At 52.4% G+C, this 14,646-nt stretch overlaps 1 protein-coding gene across 9 annotated transcripts in view; it reads right to left on the reverse strand.

Moving 5' to 3' along the window:
- Positions 1-14,646, reverse strand: part of LOC149853500 (alpha-1,2-mannosyltransferase ALG9) — a 43,353-nt gene that overhangs the window by 24,265 nt on the left and 4,442 nt on the right. For 5 of the 9 annotated variants that reach the window (XR_016439089.1, XR_016439090.1, XR_016439088.1 and 2 more), the window contains exons 1-10: positions 13,737-13,921; positions 13,456-13,594; positions 13,230-13,364; positions 12,293-12,363; positions 11,185-11,273; positions 10,127-10,262; positions 9,504-9,591; positions 8,692-8,797; positions 2,728-2,850; positions 156-310 (exon numbers count right to left, since the gene is read on the reverse strand). Coding sequence is in view for 5 of the 9 variants with exons in the window: in XM_090026720.1 (XP_089882846.1) it covers positions 156-310; positions 2,728-2,850; positions 8,692-8,797; positions 9,504-9,591; positions 10,127-10,262; positions 11,185-11,273; positions 12,293-12,363; positions 13,230-13,364; positions 13,456-13,594; positions 13,737-13,867 (1,173 nt within the window). In the remaining 4 variants the exon portion in view is untranslated. The other 4 variants (XM_090026721.1, XM_090026724.1, XM_090026722.1 and 1 more) reach the window with 4 other exon arrangements.

Consider the following 14,646-nt stretch of genomic DNA (forward strand, 5'->3'; position numbering starts at 1 on the left):
GCTCTGCAGATTGTGTTGTAGCAGCAGATGTTCTGCAGATGTTCCCAAGCTTTGGGGAGCAATGAGACAGAAGTGAGTTAGCAATTAAACTTCCCATAGGTGCTGGATTGTAAAAAAAAAAAAAAAAAAAATCAGCACTTCCCTCTGAAACCCACCTGAAGGGCAGAAAGAGCCACAGCTCCACAGAGACAGATGAGGGGATATATGGGGAAGAGAAACCGCTCCTCTTTGTGTGGCTGACTGAAGAAAATCATGATCCAGAGGTACATAGGAGCCAGCGTCAGCCAGTATGGGCGACCCAGATTCTGAACTGAAAAAAGCATAAATCAGTCAATCAAGATGTGGGGAATGACCTCTGTCTTGGTCTGTCCACCCATTCCTTATGCATAACATTTCACTGTTCAGTCCTAAGTCACCCCTGCTCCATCTAATATTTGCACACATGCCCACACTCCAGCCAACATGGAAAGAAATCGGTCCGGAGCAAAAGCTTCCTCGGTGGCTTTCCAAAGGAGGGGACCTGCCACGTGCATAATCCTGCCCAGAAAAGCCAGTATCCCCTATGGACACAAACTCCAGAGCAGGTAATTGAATTGAAAGCACCAGACACCTGCTGTGCCCACTCTTAAGACATCCAGCTCCTGTGGACCTTAGACTTCTAATGCAAGCAGTTGTTTAGGCACTGGGATTTCCAAAAACCTTCATTGCTTCATTACAAAAATAACAGTGTGTGTGAGATCTCTCAAGCACCTTCTGAGTAAAGCAGGAAGCAAATGATTCAAAAATAACAGCAATTACCCTGGAATATTAGTCTGAAGGTGTGGCCCCATCACCCCCAAAAGCAGTGTCACACAATGAAGTGGAGAGGCATTTCACAAACAATGGGAACAAAGCACCCAGCAGCACAGCCCCTGCTGTTAAGTACATGAGCGGCAAGTGAGCAGCAGGCAACCTGCATTTACAGGCTCTCCTACTGGGCTTTAACTGGTTCCCAACAGCATGTTAGTCACAGTCGAGACAGGCAACCCCCTCTCCGATGTGCTTCTGGTGAGGCTGATTCCATCAGAGTGTTTTAGGTTACAGAAAAAAATCCAGACTATATGCAGGACCCCAAGTGCCACAGGAAATCAGGCTGCTGCTTCCTGCCCCTAATAGGCAGCATGCGCCATCCATCTGAAAAACTCTGGGGATGGTTGTGTTCGTGGCAGGCAGATTTGAGGTCACCTCTTCTCCCCCGCCCTAGCCCCAGCCCCCGGTTTTATTTTGGACGATTATTTTGCCAAATGTGATTGGTTTGAATTGAGAAATCCCACAGGAACCTAGAGGACATGCTGCTATCTCGCTGTCATTTCTAAAGGCCACAGTGATTGCTTTGAAAGGCAGATGTCAGATTGCCTGATTTCAAGGATCGCTTCTAGCCTTGACACCTACGAATCCACAATCTGCCAAAAACAGAGTTTATGACAGTGGAGCTGGGACAACACTTGACAAGCCCCATTCTGAGATGCAATCAATTGTTCTGGTTATTCGTATTGTTCTCTAAATCAGGAAGTCTGAGAATTTAACCCTGGGTCTTGTCATTGGGAGGTAAATATTGGGCTCTCTCAATGGAAACCTCAGAGTCTTAGTTAAGTGTTTCATTGCTGCTGTGCTAGATTGATGCAGGGAGGTAGAGAGATGCTTCCCACTGTGTGAAAAAGTGTTCCCCAAATCTGCCCTACATGCGCTCAGTCCTGCTAAATGGCAAAGGCCCTGTACAAACAGCATCTTGCCGGTTCTTTGACATATGAACTACCGCAAGGGAAATGAGTGGCTCTTTGTGGGGCAGAATGGCTTACAAAGAAAGATCCAACAAATCTCAAGCAGACCCTATGAAGAACAGACTGTTCTCACAAAAGCCCTAATCCAAAATATTCTGGCAGCTGCATTTAACATGACAGCAGAAGAGCACAAAAGAAGGGCTCCTCCTCACCCTGAAGGCTGCTACTTCCATCCGAGAGAAGATGGAGACGACTGCATGTGCTCTCCTCCTGCCCAGACATCTGTCAGGGTTACTTGTACACTGCTTTCCTGTCTGGCTGAAGGCTGTGTGCTGTACAGCGCATTGCACTTGCTCTAGACCACCGTTTCTCAAACTTCTGAGACTTGAGGCTCCCCTCAGAAAATGCCGGCTCTTAGGTTTCACTCCTTTTTTGACTACAGAAAAATAACAGAGCAATTATTCTGTTGCAAAGAACTCAGAAAGGCCGAATGGTTTTAACGCTATGGATTCCAATTTGCAGTCTCTGGGTTTATTTTGTGAATTGTGTTTGTACACCTAGCAGTGCTAACAGTGTGCGGCACGCAGCGGCACCTCTGAAAGGCTCTCGAGGCTCAACAGCGTACTGTGACACCCGGGTTGAGAATCACTGGTCTAAGCACTTCAGCCTTGCCCCACGCTGTATTCTTCTGTAGGGAGGGAGAAGTAAAAAGGACCATCCCTAAACAAACTAAATGCAATTCTGCCCCTCCACACATGGTGCTGCAAGCGTGGGTGTTTTAACTCCCTCCCAATCCAAGCAGCACATCGCAGGGTCAGTGCTGAGCTTTGGGGAAGGGGCACCTGGAACTTTGCCATGTGACTGAACAGTTTGCTGCCAGCAAAGCAAGGCTGCACTTGGTGCAACAAGCTCCCTCCTCAGTCTCCAGGGAGGCCTGGGGGGATCTTGCTCAGCTCCCAGCACTCACCGTGGAACTTCTGGAGGAGGCATTCCATGAGGTAGGTCAGCGGCAGGGCGAGCAGAGCCAAGACAAATGCCACATTGAAATTCAGAAAGCCGTTAATGAAATAGAAGGACCAGGGCTCGGTACCTGAGGAGAAGGAAGGCAATTAGTGCAAGAGGACTAACAGAACGAGATGCTGTGGCGGCTCCTTTCCTTTCTGTCTGACTGTGACTGTGATCATTAGGGTCAGAAATCAATTCTCCCCAAACCCAGCGAATCCCAGACTGCAGCATGGGGTGAGAAGGGTCTTAGGGTCCGAAAAGCAGGACAGCCTGATGGGAGGAGTGTGGCGCTCAGTTAAATCAGCCTGTGGTTTCTAATTGTGGCTTGGCCACTGACAAGGCATGTGGCCCCCCGGGTCAGTCCCACCTCTCCTTTTCCCTCTACAAAATGGAGATGATGGTGCCAGGAGGACTGGCCAAGAGTGCGTGGAAGGGGCCGCAGCACTGAGTGTGACATCGCGGCTTCTAGGCAACTCGCTTCTCCTGGGTGATTACTTGGCTTTAACCAAAAACGCACCCAGCCTACTGCCTTTTCTCTTCCCCTCCCCAACCACGAGTCTTAAACACCATGCCTATTGCTTGCTGTTCATAAATCAGCGAGGGTGCCCTCGCTATCGGTCGCAACAAGGAATCGTGCCCCTCCGGAGGCAGATACGTTGCCCAGATGCCGAACAGCCATCTTCCCATCCTGAAAGTCGTGGCTGCCACTGACAAAGCCAAGAGGCTCTGCTCCTCTACACCCACACGCACTTACTGCAGGGGAGTGACTGAGAGGCACGACAGCAGCTCAGGATGTTACGAGATGATTGCCGTTCTGGAACAATGCGGTATCACACGCTGCCGGAGCCAGAAGATGTTATTACTAACAAACAAGGGGAAAGCGCTTGCATTCACACTTCATTCACCCGAGGCACCTCCAGCAAAGTTCATCCAGATGCTAGTTCTAGGCACACTCATTACTGAAACTGCCCTGCGTCGTTCCATTTTCTCCCTACAGCTTAGCTTTAAACAGCATCAATCCAGCCCCTCCTCCTCGAGCGTGACACACTCAGGTGTCTCTGTTGGTTGCAAGCTTTGAAGGATGCAAACTGACAGACGTTCCAGTCCGACTGTCACTCATTTGGACTCTTAACTCAAGAGGCTGCAAATCCTGAACAATGAGGAACGCCAGCTCCTCTCTGCACGTTTGCCACTTTCTCGGTATGATTAGCTCAATCAGTCGGCAAATGACATGCGGGGGCTTTAATCACTGCACTGTTGTGACATGTGTCACATGCCGCAGCAATTTCCTGAAATCAGAACCACTTAAAAAGGGTCCGTGTTGAAATTAATCAGACAACTGAAAAGCAGCGAGGAAAACTCGACACCTCTGCAGCTTGTACCAACTAAATGTGATTAGAAGCTGAACTGGTAACATCAAGACCGCGGAGGCATTGCCACGGCAGGGCCCGAGCGCCTCAGTTTATATGGGAAGCCTCTGTCTGGGAGCACAGTGGCGCTGGAAGCAAAATGCAATTAAGGGGATTTTTTCTTGTTCAGGAGGGGAAGGGATCAGCAATTAACCCTGAATCCCTCCCCACCTGCGTGCTCTCCCCTCAGAGCCCTACACCAGCACAATTCTCAGTCTACCCAGAGGTGGGATAAAGACCCCAAAATCACCCAGGCAGCAAGCCAACCATGGCTTAGGGCAGTCCCAAGCCAAGCCAGAGGAAGGCTTCCCAATGTCAGGTATGCCAGACACAATCCGCCTTGGGTGACTTTGCATTGCGTTTTGTACCGTGTCCAATTCACCTCTGTGCCCTCAACTGTCTGTTTATTCAAAATGTTAATGAACCCTTCCTCTCCTGCCAGTTCTTGTCACCCATCTGGTCCGCTCCACCTCGCATGCTGTCTCACAGGCTTCTCCCCTGACATCCCTCTGGAGTTTAGGGCTTGGTGCAGGCACTTCAGTGGCTTTTAGCCTCTCTGAGCCCTTGCCTGGAAAGGCCGCACTGACACTTCTGTGACTGGCCCTCAAGAAACCATGCCAAGGCCAATCCGTATGTTGAGGGGAGGGCGATGGGGACAGGAGGCTATCTGCCTTGTATTGCCTGCTTTGCCCTTTCTATAAGGCTATTATGTAGCGTACAGTCAAACGACCTGGGAGGAAAAGAGTCAGATCACGGCTGACCCCAGGCTCTCTGAGACCCAACCACCCTGTGACAGGCTCAGGCAATGAGTGGCCTGAGACCAGTGCTCCAGCGCTTGCTGAGGCGTGACAGCACTGCCCCTTCCGCACCAAGGGCTGGGACCCGTCCTTCTTGTCCAAGGACATATTTACTGCTGCGGCTCAGAAAGGAAAGCGGCTTCTCACGAGGAGCATGCGTCATGCGGGCAAGCAAAGTGACCCACTGACGCATGGCTGTGTGTCACAAACACAGGTCCCCTGCTTGGTCGCTGTGGTGACTCACCCCTTCAGAGATGCTCTGTCTCGGGGCTTCCCAAGGCAAAGCACTTCTATGCTCATCGTGTGCAATGCCTCAAGGTGATCAGACACACGACTGCAATGAGGAGGAAAACAGCCCGCTACACACCAGGAGCAATCCTGCCCCCAACAGTGTCCTTCAGAGGAGAGGACTGGGGTGGGGAGGGGAGGGGAGGGGCTGCTGCACCGCAGCACAAAGCAAACAGCCTTCTACTATGTCACTTGTTAGCAGGGACAAAGGAATAAATTGCACAGAAACAAAACAGGGCAGTGAGTTCTGTATTCTGGCTATGAACAGCGATACATCCTGGGAAAAGGCTGCTGCTAATATGGGACAGAGGGAGGCTCAAGCACCGATGTATCAGGCCACATGAAGGAAGAACCAGCAGTGGCTGGCATCCCAGGATCTAAATCCACCTCAGAGCTCCTTCAGGGCCCATTATGACTTTTAATTTAAGGAAGCCAGACTCAGACACTGTGTAAAGCAGCACTTAGGAGACCCAGGGATGGATGAGGATCTTGCTGTGCTAGGCGCTGTACAACTCAGGTGAAACTCCAGTGAAATCACCTGAACCTGATCAAGCCCAAAACAAAGTTTCTGCAGGGTCACCACTCACAGCCAGAGCTCCTGTCACAGCAAATATCACTGCACAGCGGTCCAGGTCGCGTGGGAACAGCTCTCAACGCTCTCCTGACCTCTCAGATAATAGTTTTCCTGAGAATCACCAGCTGCCTATATTTTTAGGGGATGGGGGGGGAACCCCCTCAGGGCCTTAAGAACCATGAGTATGAAATCTCCACCCATGAGATTTGCCCTTGGAAAGAGGAACCGGGTAACCGCCAGTTATTGGACAGACTGCAGAAGCTAGATCTAAAAATAATTGTAAAAGTGGCTGTCCTCGCTCTCAGCTGGCAAGCAGAGGAAAGATACCAGGGGCACTACAGAGCTGAGCATGGCCTGAAGACCAGAAAAGACCATGAGCCAGGTGAAAGGGAAGGCAATGGAGATGTCACTGCCCTCTCGCTCAGGTGGGCTGAGCCCATGCTCAGCCGCCTTGCTGACATGCTCTGATAGCAACAGGAGATATGCAAGGGAAACCTGGGCTGGCATAATGCTGTTGAGACTTGTATCTCATTCCCATGGAAGCTGGAAGGAGCCCCTCTGCTCCAAAGCAGTCGCTCTGCCAGCTGCCTCCTCTCCATAAGCAGGGGTAAGAGTAACCCTGATAAAAATCCCTAATGTACAGCACTCCACCTGGGCTGCGTTGCATAAAGCAGCTGTTAAGTGTGGCTCCTGCATTAGCACAGACATTACGAGGGTCATTGCGACTACAACTCTTCAGAATGGATGGGTCCCCCAAGGTCACCAGGAGCAGCTCCTGCACTAGCGCTGAAAAGTCAGAGGAGCCCCTGCCAAATCCATCTGGAGTTTCCATAATGGAGGACTCGCTGCTACTCATTCAAATGCTTCCAGCAGAGATCAAGGTCCCTGGCAAGGACAAAGCTCACCCTCCTACACTACAGACACAGGAGATGAGGGACTAGGCTGCCCAACCAAATGCTCCTTGGCCCAGTGAAAGGTGCTGCCCATGTGACCTGCGGTGCACAACTAGAGGCCAGGAAGGCACTCGCAATTAATCGCTGCTGCAGTCCAGCCCAGGGCAATCAGGAGTGCACCAGCATCCGTGTTAAAAGGAGCTCTCAAAGGGACACCCCAAGGGCTCCCCCCTAGATAGGCTACCAGTCTTCAGCTCCTTCAGTGATAAGCTATCCCCAATAGCAAAGACACCCCGCCCCAACCCCATGCCTTTCTCTTCTGGTGGGATGGAGTCCAAGGGTCTGAGCACAGGACAGGGAACCAGCTCCCAGATTAGAAGCACAGGAATTGTTAGATTGGGTTGGACCTAAAATCAATCCAACTTGGCATCCTGTCTCCAGCCACAGCCAGCACCAAGCATTTTGTAGGAAGAGGTAAGAAGCCTGTGGCCGGCAGCTGTGGGGTAAAATCAAACACCGAGTTAGGTGCCATCCTGGTCTCCACTAGACAGAGCAGCTTAAACCCTGAGGCCTGAGGTTTAACATCCCTTCTGAATGTTTTTGCCATTCATTTTGACAACTCCAGACACTTGATACCCACATCCGTGTCCCTTCCTGGGTCTGGCTGAGCTCAGTAGCGCCCTGTGGCCAGTTGTACCATGGTGTAGTTACAGGCTGTGTGAAGAAGCACATTCCCCTCAGATCAGTTTGGAGTTTCTGCCGTCTTTTAACTACACCGCATGAAATCTAACCCTGCCTCTGCCACTCACTTCCCTGGTGACCTCTAGCAAGTCACTTTGTCTACCCTGTGCTGCAGTTCCTCATCTGGGAAGTGATGCTAACAATTCCTGCAGCATCTACCTCAAAAGTGCGGGGCAGGTCTTTTGTGCCCCACCAAGAGAGCTACATAGGGCTAAGTGCTATTGTTCCTCCCTCCACCTTTCTCAGAATTCCCCCCCGCAAGTCTCTCCCCCAACCAAATTCACAAGGAGTTGGGAGCTAAACAGAGATCAAGAGACCCCCACAGGAGGCAAAGCCCCAGCCCCAGCAAGCCTGCTCAAAACACTCTGCAGCATGTGGAATTCATTAACCTTTCATCTTTCTCCAGGCTCCCAGAGAGTAACCTCCTTAAACTGCTGCTAGCAATGCTCGGGACAGGCATCGTCAAGGAAGGAAGCAGATCCCCAAGAGCATGGAACCAGTGAGTCTGGGAAGCCTCAATGTGAACTGAAAGGGCTCAGGGCTGTGCTCTCCTTTGCATGTGGTGCCAGGGTGCCACACCCTGCCTACAAAAGCCAAGGAGAGCCAACACCGGAATTAAACCTGACAAACACACTCAAACTGCATTGGCTTTTTCTTCGGCATCTCCAACTAAATTAGCAGTTGGTCTGAGTGCGTAACCAACATTATTCAGACAGATGATGAGTCATCCAGGGCTTTGTTACAAATAACCCTGCTGAATAACACTGGGGAAACGAGCTGAAATTGTAACTGCGTACTAGGGAGAATCTGAAACGTGTAAAAATGAATTCTGTCTGTGCTGGTGCATTTGCATTGTATTCCAAACAAGTCTGCTGCGAGCAGATCTCTGCCAGGAAGGATGAGCTGCAGAGACATCCCATGATGTCTCTGTGATGCACTGAACTTCAAAGCTAGGAACTCATCAAAAGCAATTGAACTTAAAGCGCTTGGCAAAACAAACAGGAAATATAACCCTGATGCGTGTATTCTTGAATCAAGAGAGACATCCAGCGGCGTAAGCCTGGAACTGCTTCACTTATCAGCTCACAGGAGATGGGGGGGGCGGAAGAATGGCCCTGCTTGAAAATTCAGGTCAGGAAAACACCTGGGGATTGCAAGCTCATGGGTTTATCCCATCAAGCAACCCACTAACATCCCTTCAGCTCTTTGTCCCAAGTGACTCACCGTATAAGTCAGGTCCATGAGGTGTAAAAACATTGTATAATACAATGTTAAGAGGCGCAACAACCAGTTTCCCATAGTAGTAGCTGTCCACAACCACCAAGGGGACCTGGAACAAAGCAATCAGAATTCACATCACACAGTTGGCTGTCACCTGCAGTGGCCAGTCGCTGCAAGCTGCCCACTGAAGAGTGTTGCCACCAAATGCCTCTACTTGTGCCAGAAAACAAACAGCCACTTTATCCCCATGCTTCACAACTGCTGGGCTATCACTGGCAGCCCGTACCCAGTGTTGCCCTTCGCCAAGGGCTAGAATCGGCATACAATGCACATCATCATTAGCCCTATGTACAGCGATGAGGCAGTGACACTGAGAATGCAGGAGGTCTGGTGTGCACACCCCTGCCAGTCTCTCCCCAGCTGCTGTGGGACAATGAATATAGAGTCAGGGCAGCACATGCTGCAGCAGTGCCCAGCTGTGGGCTGCGCTAATTTGAGCTGTGGGAGATACCAGGTCCCTGGTGGGTCGCAGTTGCTCTACTCTCTTTGAAAGGGCTGGACATTCAGTAGAAAAACATCAAGGGAGAAAGACAGCCCTGCCACTCAGAGCCTTGTGGCAAAAGATGAATGCACAGCTCAACTGTGGGAATGAGAAGACCAAGCCCCACCAGGAGATGCTTTGGGTGCGTGGGGTGAGAAGATCTGCGTGAGTTGCATTAATGAGCCCCTTACTGGGCAAGTCCTCTCACTGCAGCTCAGCCACAGCCCTAGCCCCATCCCTGCTCTTCATGCTAGCCCTCGCTGTGGCAACTCACCAAAAATAGGATCAGTGACACCAGGCACCAGTTCAGGAAGCTCTTCCACCTCCGCTTCATTATCAGCAAGTCAAAAGCAATGGGCAGCCTGGCAAAAAAAGCATGTGTCAGAGTCTCATTGACAGGAGACGCAAGCCTGCCTTCCACGGCGACTGGTCCTATCACTGGACAGAGGCTGCTGTAAGGAGGCCTGCCTGTCAGTGCTCCAGTCCCCAGCGTAGGAATGTTTCTCAGGTCACTTAGGAGTCAGAAAGACCTATAGAATATAAGCCTCTCGGAAAGTAACGTGTCAGGCAATAACACCACCTCCATAAAAGCAAGTCTCAAGGTGGGTGGGTTGTTGGCAGAGGGGATCAAATCTAGGACCCCTTGGTGTTAACCATGAGCCCCTAGTGTCTGCAAGGCAAGTCTGCAGCAGCCACAGGCACAATGACTACTCTGTATGGCAAAGATGCCAAGCGGAGTCTATGCAGAGTGGCTATGGCTTTGAACCACATGAGAGCAAGGCTTTGTTAGTGGTGCCACAGGCTCTTCTGTGCACGTGCGGGAGGCCTGGCAGCTGGGAGCCCAGCACTGAAACAGCACAGAATATCCATGCAGCCAAGGCTCTCCCTTCTCCTTACCCAAGAGCGGCACTGAAGGGCCAGCCCATGATGGCTCCCGCTGCCACCCCCAGCACGGCGATGGAGGTCTTGTCCATATACCAACCGGTCATGGCGATCACTGTGGTGTACATGCAGAAGCTGCTGGGAAGGAAGGCTGCAAAGCAAGGGAAGGAAGGGGTCAGCTAAGCATCCGTGGCAGTGAAGCACTACATAGAAGCCAACCTATGCCTATAACAGGTGAAGTCCTGCTAGAAATACCGGCACTGAAATCCTGGCCCCACTGCTGTCAACCGCAACATAGCTTTTGGTCTCAGTGGAGCAAAGGTTTCCTTCTGAAGTCCTCGCTTCAGCAGAAAGGGATTCTCATCCTTACCTTGCCAAGATCCAGCCTGGAGATGCTTCCTCCTGGCCTGTCCCCGCAACCCCCAGCTTGCCTTACTAGGGGCCAATCCAGAACATCTCTATTGATCTTACCACACCTGCTCCCCTCCAGCATGGAAAGGATGATGTGAACCTGCCCCCAGTGTAAACAGGGATTGAAATGGCCTAGGCACTGCCCTTGAAAAACCCAGAGAGGGATTATGGCAACATAAATGTGTAAGGAATGAGGCTTGTAGTGTCTCCAAGACAGCGGGGGGGCTTGCCTTTCCCTCGCTATAAACAAACACAGGCAGCATAGAACAGGGGATCTCAGCCACACTCCAACAGTGACACCGCCTCTCCTGCAGAGGCCACATCCATACCTAGCGCAAGAAAACACGGTGTGAAATGCCTGCAGCCTTTGCACAAAACCTCCTGTCACACACACAACACCTGTTCTGGCAGGTGGGTACAGGTTGGCAGCCAAGCAGAGATCAGCAGGGGAACAGGAAACATTGGTACATTACAATGCCAGCATGTGGCCTTCTTCTGCAGTAGTACCAGGTGAAAGCATCGTAACTATTTAAGGAAGGATATTCCCAGAGTATTTGAGATCCTGTGTGAGAGTTAGGGATTCGAAAGGCCAGGTGAGTGCCGTGAGAATAAAGGCTGCAGTCTGTCTCCCATCCCCACAACTCACCTCTGAGCAAACCTACCCGCTGCTGAGCAGAACATCCCAGTGCTGAGAACTAGGAAGGCCAGCATCAACCGGCTCACGTGCAGCCCAAATTTCTTGCAGACGGCCCTAGGGAAGTAGAGAGAATCAGGCATGGAAATGGCCAGTGCACAGAACAACAAATGCTCTGTGCAAATGAAGACTGAATGGGGCTTCTTAGTGTGACCCGACTGGCTCCACTGCTCATTTCCCAGAGGCAACCAGGGGTGGAAGAAAGTACAGCTAGCCTTGCCTATGATGGGATTTCACACCTGCAACCTGACAGTACCAGTGCAAGGCCCGGATTTTTACCAGGATAAATCACTCTGCAGCAAATCCCAGGAAGGGTCAAAAGTGAGATCCATCCAGCCCAGTACCCTTCCTCTGACTGGGCTTCATCACTGTAATGGCTTCCTGGTCTAGCAGTTTTCAAGACTACCATCCAGAATAAACCAGGCTCTCACTGGTGGCAGATGACTGCCAGCAGTGCTATGCTGAAGGCTGCAGCCTGCTTCCCAGAAGACAAATCAGCACTATGGTCATCGCGGGGGAGAAGTGCAACAGGACAACAATGGCTCCAAACAGAGAGTCAGCCAGCAACAATTACACCAACTACTGGCACTGCCAGGCCTCTGCTTGAGGGAGCTGCAAACTCCACTGGAACGTGCAGCAGAGCAGGAATCTGTCAGTCAAGCTAAGGGGGAGCTTGGGGTGATGAAGGTTGAAGTTACTAGTGTATCCTAGCTGACATGACCGGCACCAGCCACTCGCTGTCCAGCACCAGCAAAGCTTGGCTCTGTTTTGGATTGGCAATTTTGTGCTGTTACACCATCAGTGGAAGAGCTGTGCACGCAGCCTGAGCCAAGTACTGGAGTCAAGATGTACTCAGTGGATTCCAGCTAGAATCTGTCCCACCACGGTGCGGGTTTAATCAGTGTTTTTCTAGGACCCTTTTTAGATATGTATTCTGATCAACTGTAGTGTTAAGAAGTACACTGCAGCAAGGCACTTCCATGTGAGCTAGACTCCCCGTGTCAGTGGCAACAGCTGCACTGTGCTGCCTACATTACACCTGGCTATTCACTGAGCAAACAGCTTCCTCTACTCACTTATAAAAATAGAGCTCACACACGCAGCTCACGAAGGCCAAGAGACATCGCAGGAAATAGAAGATGAGAACCTAAGAGAAACGCTCAGAGTCAGAACAGGGTTTGCACATGCAAACAATGCACACAGGAATGAAAGGCTCCACCACGACGGAGCGATTCCAGCCTGGTGAGAACCCCAAGGGCTTTGCTGGTTAAATCATGGAACCAAAGCCCTTACTTTCAATTTTCAACCTTGTGCCTACTGAGATCAATAGCAAGCTCCTCCTGAGCTGACAGGTACAGAATCCAGCCCTTTGATGCAAGTCTTTATGGTAAAATATGACTCAAGTGAACCAGAATTAAGTTAGCCCTTCTTCCTGAAAACGGCTGTGTATAATGGGACCATTCTCACAGATCCACCCATCCTAGGTATCTACGGATCCATGGCATCTAGTGTGGAAGCGGGAACGTATCGAGTCTCGCAGACAGCATGTTTGCAATGTTCCCTGTACAGTCACGTGTCTTCAGTGCGTGGCGTGAAATGTAAGACTCATAGCATGCCGGCACTAACATACTTTGTTTAAAAATGAAAACACTAACATTAATCGTAGGGAGCGGGGATGGAAAAGTGGTCTGGGCTGGGATTCCCCAAGCAGCGAGTCAAATTAGCCACACATCTCCCAGAAATGTGAGCGGAAGCTTTGCCGGCTAAATCCCTTTGCCTCCTCGGAAATCCACAGCCATAACGTCAAACTTCGCTGATCTGAAGGGGCACCTTGTCAACCGGTTCCTAGCTTGCAGGCACTAGAGCAACCTGAGGCTAGTTTAGTGCCTGCGCCCCCATGCACGTGCACGTACAGAGGCTTGTTAACAATTCTGATGCCCACGGTGTCAGAGCGGCTCTGCCGACAGCAGACGCGAGGCCTGGTGGCTTCCCCGAGGGGTGGCTTCGATTTACCTTATTGGTCTGTAGGACTCTGGCGTGGAACAAAGCTGGCAAGGCGTGAAGCCAAAGGTACGCGTAGGAGCGGACGGCATAGGCGGGCGAGTACTCCCAGGTCTGGAACCCTCTCCCGTAGACGAGGTAGTGCGTCTGCAGGGCAGGGACAAACAGAGAGGAGACGAGTGACCGGGAAGGCGCGCTCCCACGGCGCCCGGCGAGAAGGTCGGGGCGCACGGCTCACCGGCTCCCAGAAGTTGAAGGTCTCGTCGCAGTCCGAGACGTTGCTCAGGAGCGCGGCGCAGAACCGGGCCGAGATCAGGCACTTGAAGGCGGTGGATCCTTCGGGCGCCCACACCTGCCCGGCCTTGCTCCCCGGCGGCCTGGGCGAGAGCGGGCCAGGGATCAGCGCGCCAGGCCCTGCCGGCCCCGGGGCCGCCCTGCCCGCGTCCTCCTGTGCCATGTGCTCCCCATGTCCTGCCCATGTCCTCCCCATGTCATGTGCTCCCCACGCCTTGCCCATACTCAGCCCGGTGAGAGCTGGGCCCCCCCACGCACTCCGCCTTGGTGTCGTCGGGCCCCGGCGGGTCGTCGCGCGGCCGGGCCGCCTCCCCGCCGCCGCCCCGCGCCCGCTGCCGGAGCCCCTTGGCCGCCATGCCGAGTGCGGGCAGGCGCGAGCGGAATGCGGAAGGGCTGAAGCCGGCTGCCGCCACGTTGGGTGCGGGCACCGCTCCGGTCCGCGCAGCCGCAGTGGCGCCGGCGAGCGCTGGGTACGCGCGGGGTGGCGGCGGCCTCCACCTTCCCAGCTGGGAAATGGGAGGGCGGCGGAGCAGCACCTCGTTCGCGTGCAGGCCCCGGGCTTGCTTAGAGCTCGCACCTCAGCCGGGGTGAATGGGGCAAGCAGGAAGCCCCTTGCCCTGGGCTAAAGATGCTTGGGGCCAGATTCAACTTGGTGTCAAAAACACAAAAGTGGAAGGAAAAACACGGCGAGACTTCGCCGCAGCGACACTCGCCCCAACCTGCGCCCGCTGAGCTGGGTGGGGAGCGTGGCCCCTTCTCCTGAGCCTGCAGATCCTGCGGGGAGGAGGTTCCCAAGAGGAGGGTAAACCCGGCACAGAAAAGCATTGAACACCGCGAGACGTTCAGCTGCGGCAGGGAAGAGGGCTGTATCAAGGGCCTCGGGCAGGGCAGATTCTGCCCTAGCTCCAACCCAGGCTCCTGTAATGCTTGTAAACAGCGATTTGCCCAAACTCTCATTTCCTAAGTTTTTTCGTTTGTGCACTGGACGTAGCAGCAAGCAGTGCTGTGATGCAGGGAATTTGGTTTCCAATTCCTTACAGCCCGTGACTGCACTGCTGAAGACACCAACAGGCTCAAAAGATCCAAGTTGAGAACTCTTAACTTGCCTGGCCTGACGCAGACTAAGCAACTGTTG

This window comes from Crocodylus siamensis, chromosome 14 (genome assembly GCF_052110815.1).
Source record: "Crocodylus siamensis isolate JL-2025a chromosome 14, ASM5211081v1, whole genome shotgun sequence".
Lineage (NCBI taxonomy): Eukaryota > Metazoa > Chordata > Crocodylia > Crocodylidae > Crocodylus > Crocodylus siamensis.